An 8547-nucleotide genomic window follows, 5' to 3' on the forward strand; every position below is an offset into this window, starting at 1 on the left:
TAAAATGAATAAAAGATTTAGATAACTTGCAGGAAACTATTTTTTATCACCAGAAGTAAACTCAAAGTAGATTTGCATCAAAAGCAAAGTATTATGGTGCTGAATATTAATACAAATACTCTGGTCTGTTAAACTGGTATCTTCTTGAATGAGTTACAATCTACTGTGTGCCACAATTTTCTAAACAGTAGTTTATAATAAAACACAAATGGTTTAGAAGTAAATCAATGTTTAAACCAGATATACTATTGGCTCAGATTGGTAATATAATCATTAAACTGAAAGATTTCTTGTTCTATAACAAACCACATGTCCCTATCTTACTTGTGCCAGCTGTTAACCCATGGCATCTCCATTGATTTCTGCGCTAGACTCTATTGCACAATAGCCAAACAGACATGGGGCAATTAGACATGGATTTGGCACAGATGTATTCATCCAGCAGTATAAAACTGGTGAGGAGCAAGTCTCTGCACTCTTCGGGCCAACAAAGGGGTTCGCTGTTACCAAGTGCTTAGTGCTGCAACTGAAACTGGAAAGAAGAGATGGCACCTGTCAAGAAGGTACGACTAACTTTCCTGCAGATACGATTGTATTTTCATCTCTTCGATATTAAATTATTCAGCTGGGAACAGAAAATTTGTTGATGCAGCTTCTAAGGCCTTAACTTCCTGCAATGTAATTACAGTCACAGTTGTCTTTTTGGTCAATTGACTGTGGTGTTTTATGGGAAATTTTATAGGTTTGCAGGTTTTATGTGTGTGTGTGTGTGTGTGTGTGTGTGTGTGTGTGTGTGTGTGTGTGTGTGTGTGTGTGTGTGTGTGTGTGTGTGAAATAGCCAGACTAAAGCGGTCACTGCTGGAGAATCTCCGGCTAAAAATGTTTTTTATATTTGCACTTTCGCAACTGAACAGCAGCTTTTCACACATAAACAGATACAGAAACATGACATTTTCACTGCACATACACATTTGTCCACATTGGTGTCAACTGCTTTGCAAAGCATATCACAACACATCTGTGCTCTGCTACCATCTTTAACTCACATTATTTTTTTTGTCTGCACTCCTTCCCTCTTAATATTTATAAAGTAAGCTACAAAATATCATTAAGCTTATAAGTCATTCAGTGTGTAGCTGTGGTTTAAAGTGTCCATGGATCCCTCTGCTATCACAGGGCATCCTTGAACGCCTGAATGCTGGGGAGGTAGTGATCGGCGATGGAGGCTTTGTGTTTGCTCTGGAGAAGAGGGGATATGTGAAGGCCGGGCCATGGACCCCTGAGGCAGCTGTCACACACCCTGAGGCTGGTAAGACAGACAACACTCACTTATACGCACATGAACACTCTCAAAAGCACACTTTTTACTTATTTGTCTGACAAACCTGTATGTTCCCGTCAGTGCGGCAGCTGCACAGGGAGTTCCTGAGAGCAGGATCTAATGTCATGCAGACATTCACATTCTACGCCAGTGATGACAAACTGGAGAACAGGGGTCAGAACCTGAGATTGACTGTAAGTACGCAACTATAGCACCTTACAGCCAACATGAGCAGGATCATGCAGATCTTGCAGGTTACACTTTGTCAATAAACATGACGTGTATTGCAGTAGGGGGGAACTAAACTACTTTGAACATGATTGTTTTACCTTCCTCGTTCTTTTAGGGCGTACAAATCAACGAGGCTGCCTGTGACCTGGCGAGGGAAGTAGCCAATGAAGGAGATGCACTGGTAGCTGGTGGAGTGTGTCAGACTCCATCCTACCTGAGCTGTAAGAGCGAGGTAGAAGTGAAAGCTGTCTTCAAAAAACAGCTGGAAGTTTTCATGAAGAAGAATGTGGATTTCATGATTGCTGAGGTAAAAATCACAATCCATTTATTTTTGTTCATGTGGAAAAAAAATAATTATACCAAATCTACTTTGATCTGATTATTAATGAAACAAACAAAAGCTCATTAGTGACTCATCTGTCATTGCAGTACTTTGAGCACGTTGAGGAGGCAGAGTGGGCTGTGCATGTGATGAAGACCAGCGGAAAGCCTGTGGCTGCTTGTATGTGCATCGGACCACAGGGAGACATGCACGGAATCTCACCTGGAGAGTGTGCCGTCAGGCTTGTGAAGGCTGGTACGTATTTATGCTACTCTGAATGATCTCAACTTAAATCCTATGGGTTTTTTTTCTCTTGAAGGTCGGCTGTGTTATCTGACATGACAATAATAATTTTCCCTTGTTCTTCAGGTGCCCAGATTGTGGGAGTCAACTGCCACTTTGACCCCATGACCTGCGTTGAGGCTGTCAGGTTGATGAAGGAGGGAGTGGAGAAGGCTGGGCTGAAGGCTCACTACATGGTGCAGCCGCTGGCATACCACACCCCTGATTGCAACTGCCAGGGATTCATCGATCTGCCAGAATTCCCCTTCGGTAATACACTTTTTGTGAACATAAACTGCAACTACATCATGGCGGTCATGCAGCAATTGAGCAGCACAATTAATTCAGTTGTCCCCATTTTTTCCCTCTGCTTTCAGGTCTGGAGCCCAGGATCCTGACCCGCTGGGACATGCACAAGTATGCCAGAGAGGCATACAAGGTTGGCATCCGCTTCATTGGTGGCTGCTGTGGATTTGAGCCCTACCACATCAGGGCTGTGGCAGAAGAGCTGGCCACCGAGAGAGGGATCGTGCCCCCTGGCTCGGAGAAACATGGAATGTGGGGTTCTGGTCTGGAAATGCACACAAAACCATGGGTCAGGGCAAGGTAAACCGTTTTGATGTACAGTTAATTCACACTTTTGATCACAAGTTTTTCATCTGTATCTAATCATTGTCTCTGTTTCTCTAAGGGCTCGTCGTGACTACTGGGAGAATCTCATGCCTGCATCTGGTCGTCCCCAGTGTGCGTCCATGTCCACTCCAGAGGGTTGGGGTGTGACCAAGGGCCATGTTGACCTGCTGCAGCACAAAGAGGCCACAAGCAGCCAGGAAATGAAGCATGTGCTGGATATGCAGAAGAAGGCCAAATCATCTGCATGAGCAAGACAGAGTTAGAAAATCTAGTTGACAGAAAGAAGAACGGGGAAGAAGTGAAGTCTTTCCATTTCAGTTTGGAGATAAAAAGCACTTGTAACAGCGATGCTCCAGTTGTGGAGTATTACTATGTAAACCCCAAAGCAATAAACCTGAGTTTGTTACATAATTGTACATGGTGTTGATGTGAATTGAGTGTTATGGGTTGATCTGCAAGAAACACAACATATTTAAAAGTTATGATGAAATTTTTAATTCTCAATGTAGCAAATTTCGCATACTTTAAAGTTTAATTAAATTTTAAAGTAACTCTGTCCTCACTTGCCTTCCAAAAGGAGTTCAATTTAATCAATGAGTTTATTCAGGATCAGTACCCACGAATCCAACAGGAGGACAGACAAACACACCAACAACCATAATTAATCCGGACTAAACTAGTAACTCACACACTCACAATACACTCATTCAGTTAAAGAGGGGAGGGAGAAGGAGTAAACATTGGAGTTGTGTAACTTGCCTCTTGCCAATCAGAGCAACTCTTACTTAGTCCCCTCCCCTCCTTCAGACAGATTTATAGTGGCCCTCTGCCCCACTTTAATGTCGCTTCAGTCACTCAAAGTCTGAGCAGTCAGGGGTCCACACAGCTGCAGGATAATGGCACCAGCAAAGAAGGTATGTGTGAGCTTTGTCTATGGGCAGTATGTGCAAGCAGGAGTGTCCGGCAGCATCTTCAGGGGTTTTTGCAGAATGCAAAAAGTATTATTGTCAAATATGTCAAATTTTATTGTAAAGATGAATGAATTCCAAACTCAAACATCTCTTGAGCACTTGGATGTAATTAAAGGGTTGGGCCAACCAAATTACAAAAATGTTTTTTAAGTCAACTCAGCTTCGCTTTTGAGAAAAATCTGTCTTATATTTTCTAAAAATCTTAAGAATAAATATTTAAAACTGTTTATGGATAGAGTAACCAAGATACCACCAAATGCCAAACATAACTGAGAAAATGATAAGTGTTTTAATTTTTTTAGGGGGTTGTAATTTGGGTGAAATTATCCTTTAACAGATAAAAATCAGTTTGATATCATGAACTCAACATCATTGTACCCTAAGTTGCTCAACCTCTTCAAAGTTATTAGCAATGATGGCATAACAATTTCTCAGCAGTTTGGAGGGGTTGTTCAAAGGTTTTCTTTGTGCAGTGTGTATCCAGGCAAGGGGCTGCAAACTTCTAATGCATGTTCTGCACAACATGCCTGTCAACTGATTTCAAATATATTACTGGAATTTAAATGTTTGCAAACTTAACATTTTTTAAATTTAGTAATGCAAAGTCAAGCCAAATCAATTACATGTGTAAATATACAAATATTTGTTTCAGGGGGCTACAGGGGGCTTTACAATCTGTACAGCCATACAACATGTAAAAAATGTAATGGGGAAAAAAGAGAATAAATCTCAGGATGTGATGCAACAACCTTCTCTCAGGATAGACAGACATGCAATAGATGTTATGTGTAGAGAACATACCAAGATAGAAAAATAACAGAAATAAAGCATGGAAAAACAACATGACAAAAATATAGATGGAACATAAATCTAAAGTATAATGAACACAGGATAGTCAGATTACTAGTAGAACTAGTAGCACCAAGTAAAATATTTTACTTTGACTGTCAAGCTTGTTGGAATTAAAAAGTGCAGGTCCATCAGTCCTTTCACACACTGCAGCTGTTCACAGACATGTGCTGCTTTCTTGACAACTCAGGGTCATTGACGGAAGGGGGTTGTGTGTATGTGATGTAATGTATAGCATGTATATTTGTCTCAAGTGTCTATATTACTGCCATGTGTTACTCTTTGACATTTATGGCTCATCTCTGACCTGACTAATCTGTATATTAATTTTTAAATGGCCTTGTTACCACTATACCGCTATTATGTGTTCATTATGGTGTCGCATCCCTTAAACTTACATCAATCCATTATCACAGGGAATCTTGGAGCGTCTTGACGCTGGAGAGATTGTGATCGGCGATGGAGGCTTTGTGTTTGCCCTGGAGAAGAGAGGATATGTGAAGGCTGGTCCCTGGACCCCCGAAGCCGCCGCAGAGTACCCTGAAGCAGGTGAGAACAATACATTTTATTAACTGTAATATTCTGCATCAACTTGAAACAGTTTGTCGATTTCTTCTGTATCATGTGACACAGTTTAAATGGCTTTTCTAGTATATTTGCCTTATGTAATCTATTTGCATTATGGTTTTTAGTGCGCCAGCTGCACAGGGAGTTCCTGAGGGCCGGGGCCAATGTTATGCAGACCTTCACCTTCTATGCCAGTGATGACAAACTGGAGAACAGAGGCAACAAGCTCGCCTTCACTGTAAGTTAAATGGGACATCACACCACTTTCATAGGAATAAAAAGTACATCTGTATCTGCATGCCATCTGTACAGGTTGTATTATATAGTATTCAGCAACTAACCTCTATGCCACTCATCCATTGTTAATTACAAAGTAAACAAAGTTGAGAATTGATTATCTTGTATATCAGAATTAACTGTTTAATTCCCTCCTCTGGTTTGTTTCACCACAATTTGGCATCGCTCTGCAGGGAGCTCAGATCAACGAGGCCGCTTGCGATTTGGCCCGTGAGGTTGCCAATGAGGGTGATGCTCTGGTTGCCGGAGGAGTGTGCCAGACTCCATCTTACCTGAGCTGCAAGAGTGAGGCAGACGTGAAGGCCATCTTCAAGAAACAGCTTGATGTGTTCATCAAGAAAGACGTGGACTTCCTGATTGCTGAGGTACAGATCTTTTAAGAACACCTACCAGCTATGAGGGAGGCTGATTTTCCCCTCATTTCTAACATCTGCATCACATAATGTCTCTGTCTTGCAGTACTTTGAGCATGTTGAAGAGGCCGTGTGGGCGGTGGAGGTGCTGAAGGAGACAGGAAAGCCTGTGGCTGCTTGTCTGTGCATTGGACCTGACGGAGACATGCACGGACTCTCACCTGCAGAGTGCGCTGTCAAGCTGGTGAAGGCCGGTGGGTACAGTGGTGTTTACCCATGAATAAAACTAATTGGACTCTACCAAAAAGGGATAGATCATATATGGGTTAGGGTTAGGATAAGGTTACTCATCTGACTAAAGTGTGGCAAGGAAAGATTTCCCAGATGGCGATTTCTAACTGTTAGATGAGAATAAAAGACATGGAATTTTGAATTAGGACCAGCACACTGGCAAAAACTTGTCATTTCCTTGCACCAAAATGTTACAGGGAATTACGAGGAGTGACATTAAATTTGAATTTGCAATCCAAAATTCACTGATCTGCAAATCTTGCAAACACAGCAGCAAATAACAGTTGGTGCCACTTCTCCGACAGCATCTTATCTGCAGCAGTCAGCTTACACCATTGTCTGTTCATCTGTAGGTGCCCAGATTGTGGGAATCAACTGCCACTTTGACCCCATGACCTGCGTGAAGGCTGTCAAGATGATGAAGGAGGGAGTGGAGAAGGCTGGGCTGAAGGCTCACTACATGGTGCAGCCACTGGCATACCACACCCCTGATTGCAGCTGCCAGGGATTCATCGATCTGCCAGAATTCCCCTTCGGTAATAAAATACTGTGAATTTAATGTAATCATAGCACATTTTCACCACAAGCAACCAGGCTGCAATTAAATGTGTATAAAATGCAATCTTCTGTCAGGTCTGGAGCCCAGGATCCTGACTCGCTGGGACATGCACCAATACGCCAGAGAGGCCTACAATGCCGGCATCCACTTCATTGGTGGCTGCTGTGGATTTGAGGCCTACCACATCAGGGCTGTGGCAGAGGAGTTGGCACCTGAGAGAGGCTATCTCCCAGCTGCATCAGAAAAACATGGCAACTGGGGTGCTGGTCTGGAGATGCATACCAAACCCTGGGTCAGAGCCAGGTCAGAAGCAACTTTTAAAATACATTAATCTGTAGAATACTTCAAATGTGTACTTAAATCTGTCAGGTGAGAAATTCTGTCTCTTCAGCACCTATGGGTCCTAACTGGTATGAGTATTCTTGTCTCTTTGTCTCTTTTAGAGCCCGCCGTAACTACTGGGAGAACCTGAAGCCAGCCTCTGGTCGTCCACAGTGTGCTTCCATGTCCACCCCAGATGGCTGGGGTGTCACTAAGGGCCACACTGATCTCATGCAGCAGAAAGAGGCCACCTCTAAGGACCAACTCAAACAGCTGTTCGACAGGTCAAAGAGCCAGTGAATCGATCTGTCTCCTTCAGACCTGACAGCTGTCCCGTGCAGCTAATGACGCTGCATAGTTGTGTGTACCATCAGTACAATGTGCTGCACCTGTAACAAACACAATGTCAGCATCTGTCACCCTGTTGACCTCAGGGGCCAGATCCTCACTTGAGACTGGCAATGTTTCTGTGAATCTGTTGATAGTGAAACTGTATGTAACTATGTGAAGTGGTATCTCAAGTAAGGATTTGGCCCATATAGGATTGGGACCCTCTTGTTTTTCATGACTCTGGACCAGTGTGTTAAATAAAATAAGCCCTAATAAAATGTGAAATGGTGATTTGACTGTGATGTGATGTTTTCTGCTGTGGATTGTGAGTGGTGGAGTATTTTCTATTTGCATCAAACAGATTAGAAAAAGAGATTTAAATATCCAATTAATTGTAGGTTTGTTAATTACAAAGCACAGACAAAACTTATCAACAGCCAAGCTACTCTCTCCAGTCTGTATCATTTCAGAACATGCCATTAACGTTTGGAAATCCTGTAATGTGGTTCAAGGAAAAGAGATGTATTATTTATGAATTTAAAAAAAAAATAAACACATTAGTGAAGATAGACAATTATTACTAGACATTACAAGGCTTTAGATAATGGTGTGATAGTTTCTAGGAGTCCAGTAGATGGCAGTATTCTGATCCATGTCTGAAAAGTAACCGGATTAACAAAGAGCCTTAAAGGAAAGATGTTCCACCTGCAAGCAATCCTAATGATGTTAACATAATAATATTATCTTTCTCTCTCTTTATTTTAACAATGCATTTAACTATATATATATTTTTTTCTTTTTCAAAAGTACTTCCAAGTGTAATTTCACACCCCACAAATTTATCATCACCAAGATTTTTCTCAGATTATTTTATGTTCAAAGATATTCAAGGCAAGTCAAGGCAGCTTTATTTATATAGCGCATTTCATACACAATGGCAACTCAATGTGCTTTACATAAAACAAACATTTAACAGTAAGAATTGGAAATAAAGAACATGAAAACATGCAATTTGAGAAATAAAAATAAAACCCAATAATAGTAAAAACATGGAAACATTAAAACATACAATTAAAGAACAACTGTCTGATGCAAGTATCACAGTGTTTATAGCTGATGCTAATTCACAACACCTGTCACTAGGAGGGCTTTTGTGAAAGTAAGAGATAATATATAAAGATGTGTGTGTGTGTGTGTGTGTGTGTGTGTGTGTGTGTGTG

At 41.5% G+C, this 8547-nt stretch overlaps 2 protein-coding genes across 2 annotated transcripts; both read left to right on the forward strand.

The window, feature by feature from the left end:
- The first annotated feature begins 417 nt into the window (after positions 1 to 417).
- Positions 418 to 3205, forward strand: LOC128364714 (betaine--homocysteine S-methyltransferase 1-like). Its single transcript, XM_053325308.1, has 8 exons — positions 418 to 563; positions 1177 to 1309; positions 1403 to 1515; positions 1668 to 1859; positions 1982 to 2129; positions 2244 to 2426; positions 2534 to 2762; positions 2848 to 3205. Exons 1-8 carry the CDS (start codon positions 546 to 548, stop codon positions 3035 to 3037), a joined length of 1206 nt encoding a protein of 401 aa, XP_053181283.1. The 5' UTR covers positions 418 to 545; the 3' UTR covers positions 3038 to 3205.
- Positions 3206 to 3412: 207 nt separating this feature from the next.
- Positions 3413 to 7578, forward strand: LOC128364715 (betaine--homocysteine S-methyltransferase 1-like). Its single transcript, XM_053325309.1, has 8 exons — positions 3413 to 3703; positions 5026 to 5158; positions 5302 to 5414; positions 5647 to 5838; positions 5933 to 6080; positions 6471 to 6653; positions 6751 to 6979; positions 7120 to 7578. Exons 1-8 carry the CDS (start codon positions 3686 to 3688, stop codon positions 7295 to 7297), a joined length of 1194 nt encoding a protein of 397 aa, XP_053181284.1. The 5' UTR covers positions 3413 to 3685; the 3' UTR covers positions 7298 to 7578.
- The last annotated feature ends 969 nt before the right edge of the window (positions 7579 to 8547 follow it).

Source organism: Scomber japonicus, chromosome 9 (genome assembly GCF_027409825.1).
Source record: "Scomber japonicus isolate fScoJap1 chromosome 9, fScoJap1.pri, whole genome shotgun sequence".
Taxonomy (NCBI): domain Eukaryota; kingdom Metazoa; phylum Chordata; class Actinopteri; order Scombriformes; family Scombridae; genus Scomber; species Scomber japonicus.

Coding starts and splice junctions, on each gene's coding strand:
- LOC128364714 (XM_053325308.1), top strand. Junction 1,860..1,981: donor TGGATTTCATGATTGCTGAG/GTAAAAATCACA, acceptor CTGTCATTGCAG/TACTTTGAGCACGTTGAGGA. Junction 2,763..2,847: donor AAACCATGGGTCAGGGCAAG/GTAAACCGTTTT, acceptor TGTTTCTCTAAG/GGCTCGTCGTGACTACTGGG.
- LOC128364715 (XM_053325309.1), top strand. Junction 5,159..5,301: donor CGCAGAGTACCCTGAAGCAG/GTGAGAACAATA, acceptor TATGGTTTTTAG/TGCGCCAGCTGCACAGGGAG. Junction 6,980..7,119: donor AAACCCTGGGTCAGAGCCAG/GTCAGAAGCAAC, acceptor TGTCTCTTTTAG/AGCCCGCCGTAACTACTGGG.